This window comes from Patella vulgata, chromosome 1 (genome assembly GCF_932274485.2).
Source record: "Patella vulgata chromosome 1, xgPatVulg1.2, whole genome shotgun sequence".
Taxonomy (NCBI): Eukaryota; Metazoa; Mollusca; class Gastropoda; family Patellidae; genus Patella; species Patella vulgata.
The window spans coordinates 1,000,689-1,021,852 of NC_065879.2; the positions used below are offsets into that span (position 1 = coordinate 1,000,689).

The window sequence follows — 21,164 nt, forward strand, 5'->3', positions numbered from 1 at the left end:
AGCAAGCCCTTTAACACTTATATTTTCGACTCTTCATTCCCCGTTGTCGAGAATTGAAAGCACCAGACGTTATTAGCATGGTTATATTTTATTCTGCAGGTAATCGAAGTGTATATAAAGGTCAACAATGTTCTTGTTCTGTGGACGGGCTTCAACCTGCAACCAAATATGGTTTTAAACTACGATGTTTAACAGAAAACGATGAGAGTCCATTTACAGACGTAGTTTTTATAACAACTTTAGAAGGCGGTATGTTCTAATTGATAATAAGGCTCCGGTAGTCAAGGGTTAGGGCACTTGTCAGAAGTGAGGCATGGTGGGCTGATAATGAGACTCCGGTAGTCGAGCGTTACGGCACTTGTCGGAAGTGAGGCATGGTGGGCTGATAGTCAAGCGTCAGTTCACTAGACTTGTGACTAGAAATTTCTGGGTTCAAATCCCAGTCTGGAGCAGGAAGTGAAATCCCTGTGTAGATCAGGAAGAAGGGAAGTGAGTCCTGTAGGGAAGTGAGTCATGTAGGGAAGTGTTAAAGGATGTGTGCCTAGTTCCTTAGATGGGACAAATAGTGGTTTTCAGATTAATCATGACTATACATTTGATTGAATTAGATATACAACTACCTGTTTACAAACTTCTTACAGATTTAAAATCGATTAATAATATAAATCGATATATTGTCCGTGAAACGTATATCATGTACAGAGCAAATGTCCATGTGTGTAACTGTATTATAAAAACATAGAATATATTTTTCCTGAAATGACCTAGTTTTTCCTGAAATGACCTAGTTTTTCCTGAAATGACCTAGTTTTTCCCTGAAATGACCTAGTTTTTCCTGAAATGACCTAGTTTGTCCAGAAATGACCTAGTTTGTGTTGAGTGGATGTGAAACATACTATTCTATTTCTAATGAATACATATTTTGTCGAGTCGACATTAAATTAATACATATTTTGTCCCTTTTGTTTAAACTGCACCAGGCCCAGAGAAGTGGATGTTAAATTAATAATTTTGTCTAAACATCACCGGGCTCAGTCGAGTGTACGTTAAATTAATACATTTCATCTTTTTAATTGATACACAAGCAGGCCCAGTCTAGTGGACGTTAATTTTTTTTGTTTAATATATTCAAACAGCACCGGGTCCACCAACCAATATGCGTGTATTAGGATGTACAATAACACAGTTAAAGATTGGGTGGGATCCACCAGATATAACAAATGGACAGGTCAAAGGTTATCACGTATATCAAGGTTAGTATCAAACAGATAGGTCAAAGGTTACCAGGTATATGAAATGAAATGAAATGGGGTTTAACGTCCTACTGTTCTGCTCCTAACCTGGGCTGATGAAGACGGGTATACGCCATACAGTGTGCTATGAGGGAAATTTTGCTCGGGCAGCGTTACTACGGCCTACTCTTATATCGGATTCCAACTGCTAAGGAATCTTTTACATGCACGCCAATGTATACACAGGACCTCGGTTTTTCGTACCATCCGAACTACTAGACAGCTGTCCTTGTCAGGCCCTCTGTCCTGCATCACTGACAAGGGGAAACCACTTCGCAAAATCTGGATGAACTTTCTCGACCAATGCAGGGATCGAACACCCGACCTCCAGACTAGCAAGCCAGCGTCTTACCCACTTAGCAACGTCATACCTACCATGAATATTAAAATATGTCTAATATATTGGGATTGTATATTTAACCTTTATTCTGGTAGGTCAGGTAATACACACTCATTGTCTGGATATTTTTTATAGCCATGTTCCACATAATTCATATTTATTTTACATTTCAACAGGTGGAAAACAGGTGGATTTTACAACTGATGTGACGTCAATAGTAACAGGTTTAACACCTAATTCACAGTTTACTGTTCAGGTAATATACACAGTTTACAGGTAATATACACAGTTTACAGGTAATACACACAGTTTACAGGTAATATACACAGTTTATAGGTAAAAGCAATAAATAGTTTATGTTAAATATAATGTTTATCTGTAACATAACGACAAAAATGGTCTGTTGTTATTTTTTTTTAATGTTGTGTTTATTCAGTGATCAACTCGTATGTTTTTAGGTTTGTGCTGCCACTGCCAGGGGTAAAGGTGAAAAAGCATCTGTGGTTGGAACAACAGCTGAGCTTGGTGCCCATGCTCCATCGAAACCTAATGTTACAGTTCTAGGACGTAATGAAGTACATGTATCATGGGCTAGCCCAGAGGTTCCGTTTGGTCGTATCACCAGATATGATGTTATCATGAATGGGAAGATAATCCACACAGGAACGGAACTGTCATGTTCCGTACACAGACTCACGCCTGATACTGAATATTGTTTTGTGGTAAACATATTAAAAGTATTTCTCTGATAAAAGATGCCAGTCCTGGATCTAACTCGTAGTTTACAGGGGGTGGGGTGACCAAGATAGAAAGGGGACTGATTGGCTGGAGGTGTTTAAGTGACCCGTCTGTCAGATGACATGTATCAATCACAAGCTGGTTAATGACAAGTTAAAGTGTCACCTGCCTAATGAAATGAAATGAAAATGAAATGAAATGGAGTTTAACGTCCTACTGTTCTGCTCCTACCCTGGGCTAATAAAGATGGGCATACGCCATAAAGTGTGCTATGAGGGAAATTTTGCCCGGGCAGCGGCGCTACAGCCTGCTCTTATATCGAATTCCAATTGCCAAGGGATCTTTTACGTGCACGCCAATGTGTACACGGGACCTCAGTTTTTTGTCCCATCCGAACGACTAGACAGCTGTCCTTGTCATTTCCTCCGTCTTGCATGACTGACAAGGGGGAACCACGCCAGAAAATCTGGATGAACTTTCTTGGCCAATGCAGGGATCGAACACTCGACCTCCAGGCTAGCGAGCCAGCGTCTTACCCACTTAGCCACGTGATCCCTCACCTGCCTAACATCGTGGGTTTGTTTTCTCTCTGATATTAGATCACATTTATCTCTCTCTCTCTCATTTCACCACATCTTCTAATTGATAGATTTTGTGTGTTGTTTCTATTTAATAGATTTTGTGTGTTGTTTCTATTTAATAGATTTTGTGTGTTGTTTCTATTTAATAGATTTTGTGTGTTGTTTCTATTTAATAGATTTTGTGTGTTGTTTCTATTTAATAGATTTTGTGTGTTGTTTCTATTTAATAGATTTTGTGTGTTGTTTCTAGTTAATAGATGTTGTGTGTTGTTTCTATTTAATAGATGTTGTGTGTTGTTTCTATTTAATAGATGTTGTGTTTCTATGTTCTATTTAATAGATGTTGTGTTTCTATGTTGTTCTATTTAATAGATGTTGTGTTTCTATGTTGTTCTATTTAATAGATGTTGTGTTTCTATGTTGTTCTATTTAATAGATGTTGTGTTTCTATGTTGTTCTATTTAATAGATGTTGTGTTTCTATGTTGTTCTATTTAATAGATGTTGTGTTTCTATGTTGTTCTATTTAATAGATGTTGTGTTTCTATGTTGTTAGGTAGTTGATATGTCAATCTGATTAAAACCCAGATCCTATTTCGTTTCGTTTTTTATAGTTTAAAATTTTGTTTTACTTGTCTTTACTACACCATAGAACTATGACTACACTAGGATCTGGAAGAGTTGTTATATAACCCACATTCTGGATGACGTGAGTGATTATTAGCCAATAAAATGGTCTGTTATGGCGAGTTTTTGGCGTGAGGTGCACAGAACTGTGGGTACCCCGCTAGAAACATCAACGCAGATTTATTAATCGAATGTCTGACATCATAGGGTCAAAAGCTTCTTGTATGACCTCTGATGTGACCTCCCAGTACAACTTGTCAGATCTTCATATAGTGTACGTCATCAATGTATAAAAAACAAATCGAAATATAGATCTGTATTTTAATTAGGTTTTTGCAATAACAACCTGTACCATATATATACTAAATATATATATTTTTTTAGGTTGTTGCTATAACTAGTGAAGGTAAATTTGAAAGTAAACCAACAAAGAAACGGACTGCTAAAGATGAATGTAAGTAGGCCTATATTTAATATCAAGAAAACTTGGCTCCTATCATTGCCCTGATCATCAATTAAATCTATACAGTTTGCTATACGTAATGAAAGGTGAGAACTGTTCTGAGACAGAATAACGTTTACAGTGCCAAGACCACCTTATCTTGAGTGGTCCAGATTGGAACGGTTCTAGTATGGGACAGTTATGTTTTATACCACATTACCCGTTCTTGATTCTGTTCCAGACTCGTTTGATATTTGTAATGTAAACAGGATTAATGACATGCAGCAGAGGGTTTGTGTCTGACGCAACTTGTGATATCGGTGTCTGACGCAACTTGTGATATCGGTGTCTGACACAACTTGTGATATCGGTGTCTGACGCAGCTTGTGATATCGGTGTCTGACTCAACTTGTGATATCGGTGTCTGACGCAGCTTGTGATATCGGTGTCTGACGCAACTTGTGATATCGGTGTCTGACGCAGCTTATGATATCGGTGTCTGACGCAGCTTATGATATCGGTGTCTGACGCAACTTGTGATATCGGTAGCATGTGCTTCATTTACAGCCCAGCTTTAAAGAAATCTAGAAATTAGGTTAAATGTTAAAAATGCATTATGTAAGATTAAGAACTAAATTTGCCTATTGCAGATCTCTCTGTTGGCTTCTAGTGATACATTAATTAGACATTTATTAACATGACAAGCCTATAATCAACTCTCTAGATCATCAGATGGCAGAGATTTTAATGGATTAGAACACCAGCAAGATTTAAAAATTTAACAATAAAATGGATAATCACAACTATGTCTCGTTTGTCCAGTACCATTGCTATGATAATAAACAATCTGTGCTACATCTTCAAATACTCATAACTTTGCTGAGAATAAAGTAATTTGAATGACATTTTCAATATATTCATATTTCATTATCTATTTTAGAACTACTATAGCAAGGACGGTCAGTTCTTTATCTAAATCTTATATTATGTCTCTTTAAACTACACTTTTTAAAACTAATATAGAGTTTGTTTATTGTATTGTAGATGATGTAACTAGGCAACCATTATATCAACCACCGCCTCGACGAGATTCTGTTACGGAAGACATAATAACAAGCTCATCATCAAATAACAACAAACAATCCACATTTAAAAATCGTAAATCAATAGGGGAGATAAAACCACGTCAAAATAGTGCCAAAATAGATAAAAACACAGCCAATGTAAGTGTTATACTACATGATCAGTTCTAGTTGGTAAAATATTAATTTCTTATTTTCACTTTGACTACATGTACAGGTGCTGAGTGTTTGCAAGGACATGAAACAAAATCCATATTTCTGAAAGAATTACATGTAATTATGAAGAATTTATTCTTAATTGATCCCTGACAATCAAGAAACAAGTTCTGATATTGTATATGGTGGGTGGGTGTCTGAGTGGTTAAGGTGTGCGCTACAGTCTGTCATTGAGTCAAATGGCATGGTTTTGATTCTGAGCTTGTTTAGGGCAAGGAGTAGGTTCGCCTGTCCAACCTTGTGGGTTTTCACTGTGTCCTCCGGTTTCCTCCCCCACTGCTATTAAACTGTTTAGATATCAGAGTCTCATATCACTGTATTTAAAGGACAATATTGGTGTCAGTCATTATCACATATTAAAGGACAATATTGGTGTCAGTCATTATCACATATGTGATAGAACTGGTTAAACACCTTCCAAATATAATTTTAACATGAGATCTTTGCTACTATAGATGCGTAATGAAGATTTCAAGAAATGGAAGTGACGAAAGCAAAAGGAAAACACAAGTTATCCTTCTATATAACTGACTGAGGTGACGAGTGATAACAGTTACACAGGCGAATTTCTGCTCACGAAAAAGTCCATTCATTACCATGTTTTTACTCAGTATGGCAGAGATTTAAACGGATTAAAACACGATAACCATTTAATGATTTAATTTAAAAACGGTGAATCAAAGCTAAATCTTGATTAACAAGTACCGTTGTTACCATCATAAACAGTCTATAACACATCTTATCAAAACTTCAAACAGTGATCACAGTAATTTCAATGAAATTTTCAATATATTCATATTGCATTATCTGTTTTTGAACTATTAAAACAAGAACAGCCAGCTGTCTATCTAAATCTTACATGATACATCTTTAATAAGAATGGTAAAATCTATTGTAGGTGAAAATAGCCACAAGTTCAACCGTTGTTGTGCCAACAGCTAATGAAATCGTGGATAGGCCTGATTCAGGTAGGCTAAATTCAAATTTGTAATGGGAAGATGTTTTTCGATGGATTATATTGCACAGTGATTATATTACACTGTGATTATATTACACAGTGATTATATTACACAGTGATTATATTACACACTGTGATTATATTGGTTTCTGAAAGATATGTGTAGTATTGGTATTATACTGGTAACCATGGTGATGGTAGTATTATACTGGTAGCCATGGTGATGTGTAGTATTATACTGGTAGCCATGGTGATGGTAGTATTATACTGGTAACCATGGTGATGTGTAGTATTATACTGGTAGTCATGGTGATGGTAGTAATATACTGGTAGCCATGGTGATGCACAGTATTATACTGGTGACCATGGTGATGTGTAGTATTATACTGGTAACCATGGTGATGTGTAGTATTATACTGGTAACCATGGTGATGTGTAGTATTATACTGGTAACCGTGTGATTTCCTCTTGTCAGTGGTGCAGGATTGTGTGGCTGGCAATGAACAGTGTCTGATCATTCAGATTGGACATTGGCTTACACTTATAGCAACACTTCACTCATATAGCGCACTGCATGGCCGTCCTCATTTGTCAGGTTGGAGCAGAAAAGTAGATTTTGTCAAAATGGAGTAATTCTAAAAGTGATTATAAAGATATGTTTATTCTATGGCCTGGAGCTCAGATGTTATGTTCTATTTTGTATGATAAATTTTATATTCATGAGGACATTTTATATTTTATCATTGTTTCAGCTGGCAGCAGTGTGACCACAAAAACCTCACCGTCTAGACCAATAGATACAACCAATCAACATCAAGAACAGATAAAGGTGTGTTCAGCTAGTCGAGTATCAGGTGACATCCGACCCAAACGATATCTTAAATTAGCTCTGGTCAGTTCCTAGCCAATTATAGCACAGTGTGAAGATCATGTGACTTGTCTGTTTCCCAGCACCTGTAGCACATTAATTGTCATTTGGTTGTTTTGTTTTTGTTTTTACTTTTAAACTGACCTCTGACCTTTCTGATTTGACTTTCTAGATCATTAGGTCTTTTATTGAATAAAGTAAGGACCCGCTGTGGCGCTGGCTCTCCGATTCCACTGTTGGCTGAAAAAGTTCCCTGGGATTTTCAGCATGGTGTAGGATGAAAGGCCTGGCAAAGACAGTGTATAGTCGTTCAGATGGGGTGATAAATAATATCCAGTAAACATATTGGCGTGCATGTATAAAAACCCTTGACGGTTGTAATTTGATATACAAGTAGACCAAAGAACTGCTATCCAGACAGAATTTCCCTCATAGCACGATGTATGGGATACACAGGTCTTCATTAGTCCAGTCGGACATTAAACCCAATTTCATTTCACTTCCCAGGTTTGTAGGTGACTGAAATAGGTTTTTAGATTTTACACTTTTAACAGTTTTGGCACTTTGGTTTTTTTTAAAATTCTGACAAAGATTGTCAGCTGTTTTTATGTTGTATTTGAATTTGTATAACAGTTTGTAATTTACATTCTGTGGTGAAGCACGTATAATGTCTACTGATTATACTAATTTGAAATTGAGGTTTGAATTATTTAAAGATATGGCTTATGGAAATATTCAGGTGTTCGAATGGTCTAACGACTAGACTTTAGATCATAAGGTCTATAAAGTGTTATTATTTTGATCCCACCAATGTACATAACACGGAGGTCCGTGGATCGAAACCACGCTCTGCTACCATGTTAAATGAAGGCTAACTATAATTATATATTCTTTATTAGCTATCAGACGTGCATCTGCCTTTCATGGTTACATACATAAAAGTCATGATCTACAGATACACAAGGACCGAGGCGTCCTCTCACTGCACGTGCGCTATACGGATCTAATTAATATTCATGAGTCTGACATAACGTTGACTGTTCCACCTGCTGGTTTCCTCCCCACAGCTGAAGCACTCTACCCACAATTGAACTGTATGGTTTGTGTCAAGTGAATATGTCTAACCTGTGATATTTTGGAAGTATCAGAACCAATTTTATTTACAATTATGGATTAATAATTACAAACTATATTAAACATTCAAATTGCTCTGTGGTCAGTGCTTACACCTTATTGTATGAGGTTTGGGTTGGTGTGAGTTACTGGCAAGTCTTGACTGGCATTAGGTGGGAGGGGCTTGCAAGTCTTGATTGCCATTAGGTGGGAGGGGCTACAAGTCTTGATTGCCATTAGGTGGGAGGGGCTACAAGTCTTGACTTGCATTAGGTGGGAGGGGCTAGCAAGTCTTGACTGGCATTAGGTGAGAGGGGCTAGCAAGTCTTGACTGGCTGTAAAATTTATTTATATCTTAAATGTTTTGATATTTTACATAAAAGATTTATGTTACCATGAATATTATTATTTCAGAAAATAAAAACATCAGTGAAATCACCTCCACTGGAGAAAAGACGCGATTCCAATTTGAATATGGGTGGTAGTAATAAATCGAAAATAGAATTCCATCGACCAAGTATTTCGATACCTGTATCAGTATCCAATAATAAAGATGTTTCGTCATTTCATCGTAAATTAACAGATCGTGACCCTAGTATTATTAAAAGTATGTTTCCCGTGACAGTTAGCTACGTTTCAATACAAGGAGATGAACGACAGGACGACCTAGACTATAAGATTAAAAATACTGGCGCTTGGACTCGTCGACCAATCGGAAGAGCAGTAGTAGTTTCAAATAAATCAAGTGTCAAATTAAAACTTGACAGATCGAAGGCTTTGCCAGCGTCTGTTGGATCTCAGAGTTCTGTGAAAGCGAAACTTTCTCAACCTGATCCGGATGTGCCAATTGTTCTGGAATCAGATGTTTTATACGAATCGACAGACAAGCCAATGGATCCAAACGAACGAAATAATCGAATATACGAGCGCAAAACCATGTTGCCAAAACCAACGATGCCAAGTCAACAATATCTAGATGGAGGAAAGACTTCTGTCAGTGACTTGTCTAAATCTCGATGTTTTGGGTCACAAGGTTTAACGGACTCAGCATGTAGTACGGATACGTCCGATAGCAACAACAGAAACAGAAGGTATGATATACATTTACATTAAATAATATTAATTACCATGGACTCTGTCACTTCCGACATCTGAATGCTACGGCATTCTATGAAATCCATCATCATTTTCATGTCCCAATTTATTTTCTTATTACTTCAACCAAAAAAGGTTTGAGTAGTCCAGATTCTGAATATTCCGAATTACGACATCGATCAGCGGTCCCATCACAAGATTTGCATTAAATTATCATTGGATAATCCAGCCTTCAATCAGTGGGCATTAACGGAACGGACAAGCAATCGCCAATCAATTATCTGTGAGCATAAAACATGTGTCGGTCTTTGTTGATTACCTTGATAATTTTATAATCTCTTGTAAGAGAGTGCTTGGTTTTTGATTTGAGTTTCTCACGTCAAATACAGCAACATTAGGCCTATATATAAATTGCTGAGATAAAGAATCATTATTATACTGTGTTCAAAATGTGTGATCGTCCTGCATAGCGTGCCCGTACAGATTTGACATTCAAATTATAGCAGATTTTGAGAAGGTTCCACGACCTATTCAAATGTGACTATAATCTTTCGTCACCCCTGTCCTTCCATTACTTCGTCCATCATCCAATCGACTTGTATTCTTTAAATTGTTATGAGACAAAGAATCCTATTGGACAACACATCAGATTAATGTAATCTACTAATCCTAGATTAAAGAGAATTTGCTGTTTTAACATGTGCTATAACTTGTGTTGTTGTTAACAAACTCATATCAAATGAGATTTAATCTTTGCTTGAGCTATTTATTGCTTTGTTAAAATTTAATCCTTGCTTTGTTAAAATTAAAACGGGTGAAATTTTCTATACAATTCAAGTAAGACATTAAACTTTATTTTGTCTGAGGATTTCCCGGATAGCTAGATATTGTAATAGAGTAAACTGTTTCCACAGAGCTTGAAGGTCGCATTTTCAATCCCTACATTGGCTGAGAAAGTTCATCTGACGTGGTTTCTCCTTGTCAGTGGTGCAGGACAGAGGGCCTGACAAGGACAGCTGTCTAGTTGTTCAGATGGGACAAAAATACAATGTCCTTTGTATACATTGGCTTTCACGTAAAAGATCCCTTGGCGGTTGGAATTTGATATAAGAGTAGGCTGTAGCAACGCTGCCTGGACAAAATTTCCCTCATAGCACACTATATGGTGTACGCCCGCCTTTATTAGCCCAGTTGGAGCAGAAAAGTAGGATGTTAAACCCCATTTCATTTCAAGATTTCCTGCACCAATTAATCATTTTAAAAGTATATTGATGAATTTATTTATGTAGAAATGATAGAAATATTTGTTACTAATTATGAATTCAGAATGCACCATCACTTGGTTTGTTAGTTCAGGTTTTTGTTTTTGCACTTTAAATATTTGCAGTCGTCACCAGGACTATATTAGAGAATTAACAAGTTTACCAGCCTTTCGTGGCTCGCCAGACACCATGTTTGAAAACTCCCACAATGCCTTTCTACAACGTGCCAACACATTTGTTCACACCCACAGGTACATATACTAACAATATTTTTGTTTCTTCAATCTCAAGCGGGTTAGCGATCTTTAACGATAGTAAGTCTTGATCGATCCAGTCTATATTATCTCTGACGTGACTTCCAAGGGAGGGGGGGTGGCATGATGTAAGGGTCGAGTAGTCTAATATTTGCACTTTAGTTCACAAGGTCTTTCAATGAGGCAAGTGGCATGGTTTGGATGTGACAAGAAACCCTAACCCTGTCCATCCATATTAGGTTTCTCCTGGTCACCTGTGTTTCTCCCACTGCTAAAGACCCCTACATGCAAGAGAATTATTGAAATAATATAATATTGTACAATAATTTACTCCCAAAATGACCTAGTTTATATCCCAAAACGACCTAGTTTATAACATGAATGTGAATCCATCTCTCTGTCGATTATATGGTAACAGGCTCTTCATGTTGTCTCTATCCTCTAGTTAACAATGCGTTCTGCAAGGTGAAGGTAGTCCCGAAATGACCTAGTTTGTGTTGAGTGGACGTTAAACCCCATTTCTCTCTCTCTGTGCAAGGTGAAGGTCATTTGTTTCAATCGTTAGACATCTGATAATCTGTCTGACCTTTGACCCAGAATACAACTGTAGCCCTGTTTTAGCCGAAGTAAAGATATTATAGGCTGGAATGATAAAGACTAACTGTATAGCTGGACGTTGAAGACTAACTGTACAGCTGGACGTTGGTGACTAAGTGTATAGCTGGACGCTGGTGACTAACTGTATAGCTGGATGTTAAAAACTTGTTTCTATGACTCTACTTGTTATAACAAGCTGTATTTCATTATTAACTATAAACATACAAGTATGGACAACAACTACTAATTTATTTATACCAGGTTTCGAACAATATTCTCGCAACAGTATCTAGCTAATTAAAACCTGTTTTCAATAAGTATATGTTATGCAACTTAAACATACATTATGCAAGAAATAAATCTGCCTATTGTAGGTCTTTCTTTAGGCCTTAAATGTTATATAAATTATTAATTAGACATTAATTAACTTATCCAGACCACAATCAACTCTCGATGGCATAAGATTTCTCCGATATTAAATAGATTAGAGCATTTCTCAGGTTAAAATTCTATGGAATACAATTACCGCTTATTACTGATTGACGTTTCTCTAGTAATATTATTGTCTAGAGATTTTAGTATGGTCTTGTCATGTTGATTTTTGTAATATTTGAGGCCAAAAGAAAGGTCTGCAATGTTGCTCTAACAACCAGTTACTAAATGTCTATAAGTATGTGCTATAGATTGTTGCTCTAACAACCAGTTACTAAATGTCTATAAGTATGTGCTATAGATTGTTGCTCTAACAACCAGTTACTAAATGTCTATAAGTATGTGTCTTATAGATTGTTGCTCTAACAACCAGTTACTAAATGTCTATAAGCATGTGCTATAGATTGTTGCTCTAACAACCAGTTACTAAATGTTTATAAGCGATTATGGTAGTTGATATTAACCTGGACTTGTTAATACTAGCTAATTACACGGATATATTAATAGATGTCAAGTATATATTTTAACAAAATGTTGCCGAACTACGATTACAGATCAAATTTTGTTTTGTTTCCACTCGGATTATGACAGTAGATTATCTGATAATGACAACAGAATTTTTTATACGTTAAAACTACCCAAAAAATATAATTATATTTCATTTCTAGGAATTCTTTACGTCGATCATCAGACAGAGTTACATGTAAATCTAGTAATATTACTGGTGGTCCAATAACCTTGAACCCTGACCTGCCCGATAATCACACAAATAAACTACATAAAAGGTTTGTCCCCATGCAGACACGCACTCAACCAGCTCATCTTCCTCAAGGTCATCGGGAAACGCCCAAAATCAGTGCTACATTATTAGAACCACGAGGTGAGTTGGGCATTTGTTGAATTTCTTCATTTCTATTGTAAATTAAACAAAACACAAGACTGTCTGTCTGAACTCTTTACCCAAAGGGGGATGGGATGGCCGAATGGTTAGTGCGTTTTATCATAAGGTGTGTCATTGAGTCAACTGGCATGGTTCTGATTCCCCGGTTGTACGTGACAAGGAGTAGGGTTGCCTGTCCAACCTTGTGGGCTTTCTCCGGGTCCTCTGGTTTCCTCACACAGCTAAAGATCCCTACACGCAAGCGGATTATTGAAATAAAATTGAACCCTATGTTAGTCCCAAAATTAACCTAGTTTGTGTCGAGTGGACGTTTAGACCCCATTTCTCTCTCTCGTCATGGGTTGAGAACTCTGAACTCAAACCTTGTCATGGGTTAAGAACACTGAACTCAAACCTTGTCATGGGTTAGGAACACTGAACTCAAACCTTGTCATGGGCCGAGAACACTGAACTCAAACCTTGTCATGGGTTGAGAACACTGAACTCAAATCTTGTCATGAGTCGAGAACACTGAACTCAAACTTGTCATGAGTCGAGAACACTGAATTCAAACCTTGTCGAGAACACTGAACTCAAATCTTGTCATGGGTTGAGAACACTGAACTCAAACCAAGTTTCTTTGAAAACCTTTGTGTGTTATATCACCTTCTGTGAAATTGGTCATTAACTCTGTTTTCTTTGATTTTTGATTTAGGTTATCCAGGTCGTCGTATGGAGTCGTTGGCTCGGAGTCACAGCAGTTTAAACCCACATTCTGCCTCCAATCGGCGAGGTTCAGCCCGGGGTCAGACCACTGATGATTTTATTAATCTGGCCAGCCACGAAATTATGAAACAAGAAAAGTAAGTATCAAACAATATAAATTCTCTCCAAAAACAATATTAATTCTCTCCGCAAAAAATATCAATTCTCTCCACAAACAATATCAATTCTCCCCACAACAAATATCAATTCTCCCCCCAAAATAAATGGAGACGTAATCTTGGTCTTTGACAGTCACAAGGTGTTGGCCGAGAAAGTTCTTCAGGTTTTTTTTCAGCCTAATATCCCCCTTTTAAATGGTGCAGGATGGATGGCCTGCAGATCGAAGGGCCTGATATCCCCAGTTTAAGTGGTGCAGGATGGAGGGCCTGATATCCCCACCTCAGTGTTTTAGGATAGATGGCCTGGTATCCCCACCTCAGTGTTGTAGGATAGATGTCTTGCAGGACGGAGGGCCTGGTATCCCATGTAATTTTGTGTCGAGCTGATGTTAAACCCCATTTTTCTCTCTCTCCACCACCTCTTTCCCCCCTGGTCTCCTCTCTGCTCTCTCTTCTCTCCCCTCTCTCTCTCTCCCCTCTCTCTCTCTCTCTCTCTCTCTCTCTCACTCTTCAGTGCACAATACAGGACATGATTTATAATTTTCTTCGAAATGAAGCTGAACTTCCCCCTTTATTGTATTTGAGTAATTATAAATAATGTTTTTTTGTATATTTCAGATTATCTCGTGGACGACCATCATCTCAAGTTAAAACTTTAAACTCTAAACATATGAATGAACCTGACTCCGTTAGACTATCTCAATCGTGGGCCGTTAACGCCAGATAGTAGTACATATGACCGAATCCAATTCCGTTAAACTATCTCAATCGTGGGCCGTTAACGCCAGATAGTAGTACATATGACCGAATCCAATTCCGTTAAACTATCTCAATCGTGGGCCGTTAACGCCAGATAATAGTATATATGAATGAACCTGACTCCATTAAACTATCTCAATCATGGGTATATAAAATACATTAAACACCTTTAATTACCTCAGGTAACATCTTCATTTTCATTGGCTGTTTACAATACATCAATGAGAAGTTGAGAACACAGCACAGAAAATATCGTCCGATGTTAAGAAAAATCGAGTCCTGTGAGGCCATAAAAAAAAAAAATTCTGTTTCTGAGACAGTCCATGCCAAATATATGATGCGGGAGGGAGGTGTTTTTTATTTTTATTTTAATGGGTTATTTTTTGAGGAAAGAACCATTTTTTGGTGAAATGTCTTCTCATAAACATCACATTTCAAGGTACTGCATTTATTTCAACATGTTGTTTCTAGGAATGTATGATTATCCAGTACATGTATTTGTTATGATTGTGAAGAACATTCATCAGGGTAACGTACTTGATAACTGAGCCTATGCATTTATTCAAATTTGTTTACAGATTTAGTTCCTGTATATTTACGTGAGACTGTTTTTATTTTTTATAAAGTGATGCTGGATTGTCTTAGAACCAGATTCTATTTTTTATATGGTCTAAAATACAGAATAACAAATTGACAAGCATCTGATTCTGATTAAATTGACCACCATCATGTCATGGGTCGGAACCGCTTTTATTTATAGCAACTGCCCAGAGATTATTAGCTTTTTAAGAGCATGATGTGTCATTTTTGCTGAAACATGAAATTTCTCATGGCTTAATTCCTGTTCAATATATGTACACAGATTTAACATTTAATTAAGAAAACAAAATCAAGATAATTTGATTTAAACTAGGCCCATCAGGTTTCTCCACCAATTTATCATAAGTTTATTAATACTGAATGGAATCAAGCCATATTTGGACTGATATTCCCGTTAGACATTAGTCTCGGTCACCCAGAACCACCCAGTCTTCAGGGTACGCAGGGTCTGGGACCGTTGTAGTCTCGGTCACCCGGAACCTCCCAGTCTTCAACGTACGGAGGGGCTCGGACCGTTGTCAGTATTTGACGAAAAGTTTCATTGCCCATGCGTAACCTGGAGTTGTTTTTTTTTATGTGGTTGATTATCCAGTATTTTTGGCAAAGTTAAATAAGAGTTGCGCCCCTTCCCACAATAAATCCCATAATTCTTTCATTAATATAAACAAACATGAATCTTGAGGAATTAGGATTAATTAAAAATACATAGATATGGCCCATGGAGAGAGAAATTTTACAATAAAAAAAAACTGGATATTGAAATGGCAATGCAATCAAATTGATTTTCTAAAATGACATTCTTAAATTAATTTCATGGGCGTCAACATCTTGTTTTAGGACTAGTTACCTCCCGTAGACTTTGTTTATGATAATGTAAAAGACTGGCATCTGGACTAATATTCGTAGAATATTTTTCTGGATGATAGAGACTAGTTAGACATTAAACTTCCACAATATTGTAGTTTGTAAAGAGATTCCTTTAACGTATAAATAACCCATCAAGTCTAAAAGTTATTGTTTTATCAGCACAATAAAATATTTATCTATTTTAGATTATTTTTACATTGTATATGTTAGTGATTTATCTTATTTCACCTAAAATAGTATTAATTTATTTAGATCTCTATTGTTGCTATGGTAACATAAGAAATTAATGTGGCAAGATATTAATGCAACCCAGAATGTTATTATTATACTATTATTTGCCATCTGCTGATTTATTATGAGGTATTTAAGTAATCCATTGTTGCCACGGTGACTATGATACTGGCTGTTCGTTTACCAGAGTGGTTTCCCCTTGTCATTGGTGCAGGATGGAGTGGTTTCCCCCTTGACATTGGTGGCAGATTGAGGCTTCTTTCGAAGAATTATAGGTCAGGATTTATGTGACATTTTATTGAAACTTGGTTCAGTTAGTCGTGTGGAAAAATGCTATCAAAACTGAGGGTTAACAAATTTTTCACAGAGTAATGATTTGTTTCAAACATTCATGCCTAGTTATTGCCCCATCCAGACCCCCGAAAACCTATTTTAGGGCACAAATATATTCATTATTTGGCAATGTCTGTTTTTGAAATGGGTTAAAGATATTGGCACCTAATAACAGTGTTTGGGGAATGGCCTGTAGATGATTTTATCAGGATTACCTCCCCCTGTATTTATGATTTTACCAGGATTATCTCCCCCTGTATTTATTTTAATTTCTTGCTCACATTAGTTTCTTAGTTTACATTAGTATATTTATATAAAATATCTTTCTCGGAAACCCATCTTCTATTTACTCTCAGATAGCATGTTATGCCTACTTCTCCAAGACCATCTCATACCACCACTATTTACTTCCAGATAGGAGGGTTGGATGGCTGAATGGTTAGCATGTGCGCACAGTATCATGAAGTCTGTCATTGAGTCAACTGGCGCGGTTTTGTTTTCCGGTTGTACGTGACAAGGAGTAGTGTCGCCTGTTCAACCTCAAGGGTTTTCTCCGGGTCCTCTGGTTTCCTCCCACTTCTAAAGACCCCTACGCGCAAGCGAATTATTGAAATAAATGGAACCATGTGTTAGTCCTGAAATGACCTAGTTTGTGTCAAGTGGATGTTAAAATTCCATTTCTCTCTCTCTACTCCCAGATAGCATGGTATGCCTACTCCTTCAATTTACTCTCAGATAGCATGTTATGGCTACTCCTTCAAGACCATCTCATACCACTTCACCTCTAGTTCTACCTCTAGTTCTACCCCTAGAATTGATGCGTTTTAGTTGATTTTAACCTAGGTAAGTCATTGGTATAAGTTTAACAGTGAAATTTAACTCTAGTGTTAACTGATTTATTGATGGTGGGTTTAACATAGTGTTATCTGATTTATTGATGGTGGGTTTAACATAGCGTTAACTGATTTATTGATGGTGGGTTTAACATAGTGTTAACTGATTTATTGATGGTGGGTTTAACATAGTGTTATCTGATTTATTGATGGTGGGTTTAACATAGTGTTATCTGATTTATTGATGGTGGGTTTAACATAGTGTTAACTGATTATTGATGGTGGGTTTAACAGTGTTAACTGATTATTGATGGTGGGTTTAACATAGAGTTAACTGATTTATTGATGGTGGGTTTAACATAGTGTTATCTGATTTATTGATGGTGGGTTTAACATAACGTTAACTGATTTATTGTTGGTGGGTTTAACATAGTGTTATCTGATTTATTGATGGTGGGTTTAACATAACGTTAACTGATTTATTGATGGTGGGTTTAACATAGTGTTATCTGATTTATTGATGGTGGGTTTAACATAACGTTAACTGATTTATTGATGGTGGGTTTAACATAGTGTTATCTGATTTATTGATGGTGGGTTTAACATAGCGTTAACTGATTTATTGATGGTGGGTTTAACATAGTGTTATCTGATTTATTGATGGTCGGTTTAACATAGTGTTATCTGATTTATTGATGGTGGGTTTAACATTTTGTTAACTGATTATTGATGGTGGGTTTAACATAGTGTTAACTGATTATTGATGGTGGGTTTAACATAGTGTTAACTGATTTATTGATGGTGGGTTTAACATAGTGTCAACTAATTTATTGATGCTGGGTTTAACATAGTGTTATCTGATTTATTGATGGTGGGTTTAACATAGCGTTAACTGATTTATTGATGGTGGGTTTAACATAGTGTTATCTGATTTATTGATGGTGGGTTTAACATAACGTTAACTGATTTATTGATGGTGGGTTTAACATAGTGTTATCTGATTTATTGATGGTGGGTTTAACATAACGTTAACTGATTTATTGATGGTGGGTTTAACATAGTGTTATCTGATTTATTGATGGTGGGTTTAACATAGTGTTAACTGATTTATTGATGGTGGGTTTAACATAGTGTTATCTGACTTATTGATGGTGGGTTTAACATAGCGTTAACTGATTTATTGATGGTGGGTTTAACATAGCGTTAACTGATTTATTAATGGTGGGTTTACGAGAGAAGATAAAACATGTGATTATTTTAAACCAATTTTTAAATCACAGTTTTTGATAAAAAATATTTTTACTCTTTTTTAAAAATATATTTCCTTTTTATGCATTATGTATAGAATTTTGTAAATATGTACAAAGACTTGTAATTGTACATTCTGAATTATACGACTTTATTCCTTTCTGTTTACCTAAAATATTAAAACACTTTTTAAAAAATTGTAATTGTAATTGATCTGTTTTAATGGTTGGATGGCCGAATGGTCAGTGCATGCACGCTGTATCATAGGGTCTGTCATTGATTCAATTCCCCAGTTGTACGTGACAAGGAGTAGGGTCATCTGTCCAACCTCGTGGGTTTTTCTCTGGGTACTCTGGTTTCCTCCCACTTCTAAAGACCCCTATGCGCCAGCAAATTATTGAAATAAATTTGCACCATATGTTCGTCCCGAAATGGCCTACTTTGAGTCGAGTAGACATTAAACCCTCTCTCTCTCTCTCTCTGGTTGGTTAAAGGTGTTTGAAGTCAGGCGGCCCTTGTATCACTTTGCCACCATAGCGGAGGCTGATAGTGGAATTCAGAGTCTGCGGTTTCACGGTGTGGGCACACAGCATCCTTCTCCTATTGGTTGATACAAACTAGGTGATTTCGGGACCAACATATGGTACAATATTAGTTGAATAATTGTCTTGCACCTTATGATGTAAAGCACATCACATTCCACAGAAGTTAATCATTACATCAACTTATTGGATTTTACTCTGTCAGTATCTTAAATGAGAGAAATGAAATGAAATGAAATGGGGTTTAACCTCCTACTGTTCTGCGCCAAACTAGGCTAATGAAGACAGGCATGCGCCATACAGTTAGCTATGGGGGACATTTTACCGGGACAGCGGCACTATGGCCTACGGTATTCAAATTTATGTCAGTAATATTCCTACAAAATTATGTGTTGTCGTAATACGATAGACTGAAGGCGTGTCGACTACTGTCGGCACGTACTTTTGTTCAAAATCACCTAAAAAATTACCGTATTTTTTGGGGTATAAGTCGATACTTTTTCCAGCAGAAGTCCGGCATTCGTCTTGTACTACGTTTTGACGTCTATACGGGTGGAGATAAAAAATAAAAGACATCCCGAAAATTTTTTCGAAGTGACTGTCGCTCCCGGGCAAGTGACATCATCTGCTAAGTATGGCACTAGCACGCGCTATCGTGTAAAACAATTAACTACTTACATGTACACTATTCCAATCGAAATATTTGTCGACATTTCTCAGCTTGTTTATTCCTTTTTATTTAAAAATAAACCCCATTCAAAATATTACCATAATCCCGAGAATATGCCACCAAATAGAATCTTTCCTACGACGTGATAATTGTCAGGTTTACATCTCTTGTAGTTTCACGTGTCTCGCGAGATTTCTACTTTAGGTTTCGATTATTGTATTATAACCACGTGTGGGTGTTTGTGTAAAATAGCTTTATTTAACGTCCGCTTTCACCGAATTGATATCGCAGACAAATTACCGGATATATTGATTAAAAAGTTAACGTGCTAAAAGTCACGTTTACATATCTTGTAATTTCACGCGTCTCGCGAGATTTCTACTTTCGTTTTCGATTATTGTATTATAACCACGTGTGTTTAAATAGCTTTATTTAACGCCCGATTCGACCGAAGTGATATCGCAGACAAATTAACGGATATATTGATTTACAAGTTAACGGATAATATATTGATGACATCTATGATTAGTTTATACATATTGTCGGCTCACATCAACGGGATTAAAATGTACGACAATGGAGAAACCACGAGGTAAACACGTAGATTAAAAGGATAATCGCTCTTATTGGATTGATGAATAGTCCGACAAAGGGGAAGCAATGACTTCTGTTTAAGATTAGATTGAGGAATTGTCTGACAAAGGATTAAGTCAGTCAATCAAAGCAGATTAAGTAGTTAATCAAGGTAGGTGTTTACACGATAAATACGTTGATCACTTAATGACCTAATCAATCCCGCTTATTATCAACGATAATCGGGTTGAGTGGTAGTTAGACACTCAGTAAGCTATATTAATTTCGGAATTTTGAATATTATTCACCATTTCTTGATGTCCGATTGGGCATATTCACGGTCGGACAATTTTGGGCGTTTGGAAAAAAGATTTGGACAAGTCCGGAATATACGGGCAAAATCCCATCACTGGCCTACTCTTATATTGAATTCCAACTGTCAAGGGATCTTTTACATGCACGCCAATGTGTACATGGGACCTTGGTTTTTAGTCCTTGTCAGGCCCTCCGTCCTGCATCACTGACAAGGGAGAACCACGCCAGAAAATCTGGATGAACTTTCTCAGCCAATGTAGGGATCGAACACCCTACGTCCAGGCCTTAGATGAGAGAGAATCTGTGTCAGTATGTTAGATGAGAGAGAAGCCATTCAACTCAAACTAGGTCATTTTAAGACTAACATAATATTATCTTCAGCAAAGGGGGAACTTGGAGAAAACCCATTAATAATAATAATAATAATATTTGTATCGTGCAACTATTCAAACCACTAGGGAATCCACTAGACGCCAGAAAATGTTCTCACTTTGGAGTGTTAATGATAGTGACAAAATAACCATGTTTTCACT

The 21,164-nt window shown here is 36.8% G+C and overlaps 1 protein-coding gene across 2 annotated transcripts in view; it reads left to right on the forward strand.

Moving 5' to 3' along the window:
• LOC126808515 (uncharacterized) overlaps positions 1–18,718 on the forward strand; it is a 29,692-nt gene extending 10,974 nt beyond the window's left edge. The window contains exons 10-22 of one of the 2 annotated variants that reach the window (XM_050533281.2): positions 100–249; positions 1,137–1,253; positions 1,809–1,888; positions 2,091–2,354; positions 3,962–4,031; positions 5,064–5,242; positions 6,216–6,285; positions 7,028–7,104; positions 8,671–9,347; positions 10,739–10,864; positions 12,565–12,776; positions 13,492–13,639; positions 14,279–18,718. In XM_050533281.2, the coding sequence (XP_050389238.1) occupies positions 100–249; positions 1,137–1,253; positions 1,809–1,888; positions 2,091–2,354; positions 3,962–4,031; positions 5,064–5,242; positions 6,216–6,285; positions 7,028–7,104; positions 8,671–9,347; positions 10,739–10,864; positions 12,565–12,776; positions 13,492–13,639; positions 14,279–14,387 (2,279 nt within the window). In that variant the 3' untranslated portion in view covers positions 14,388–18,718. The remainder of the gene's footprint in view (positions 1–99; positions 250–1,136; positions 1,254–1,808; positions 1,889–2,090; positions 2,355–3,961; positions 4,032–5,063; positions 5,243–6,215; positions 6,286–7,027; positions 7,105–8,670; positions 9,348–10,738; positions 10,865–12,564; positions 12,777–13,491; positions 13,640–14,278) is intronic. The other variant, XM_050533282.2, reaches the window with a different exon arrangement.
• Positions 18,719–21,164: the final 2,446 nt, after the last annotated feature.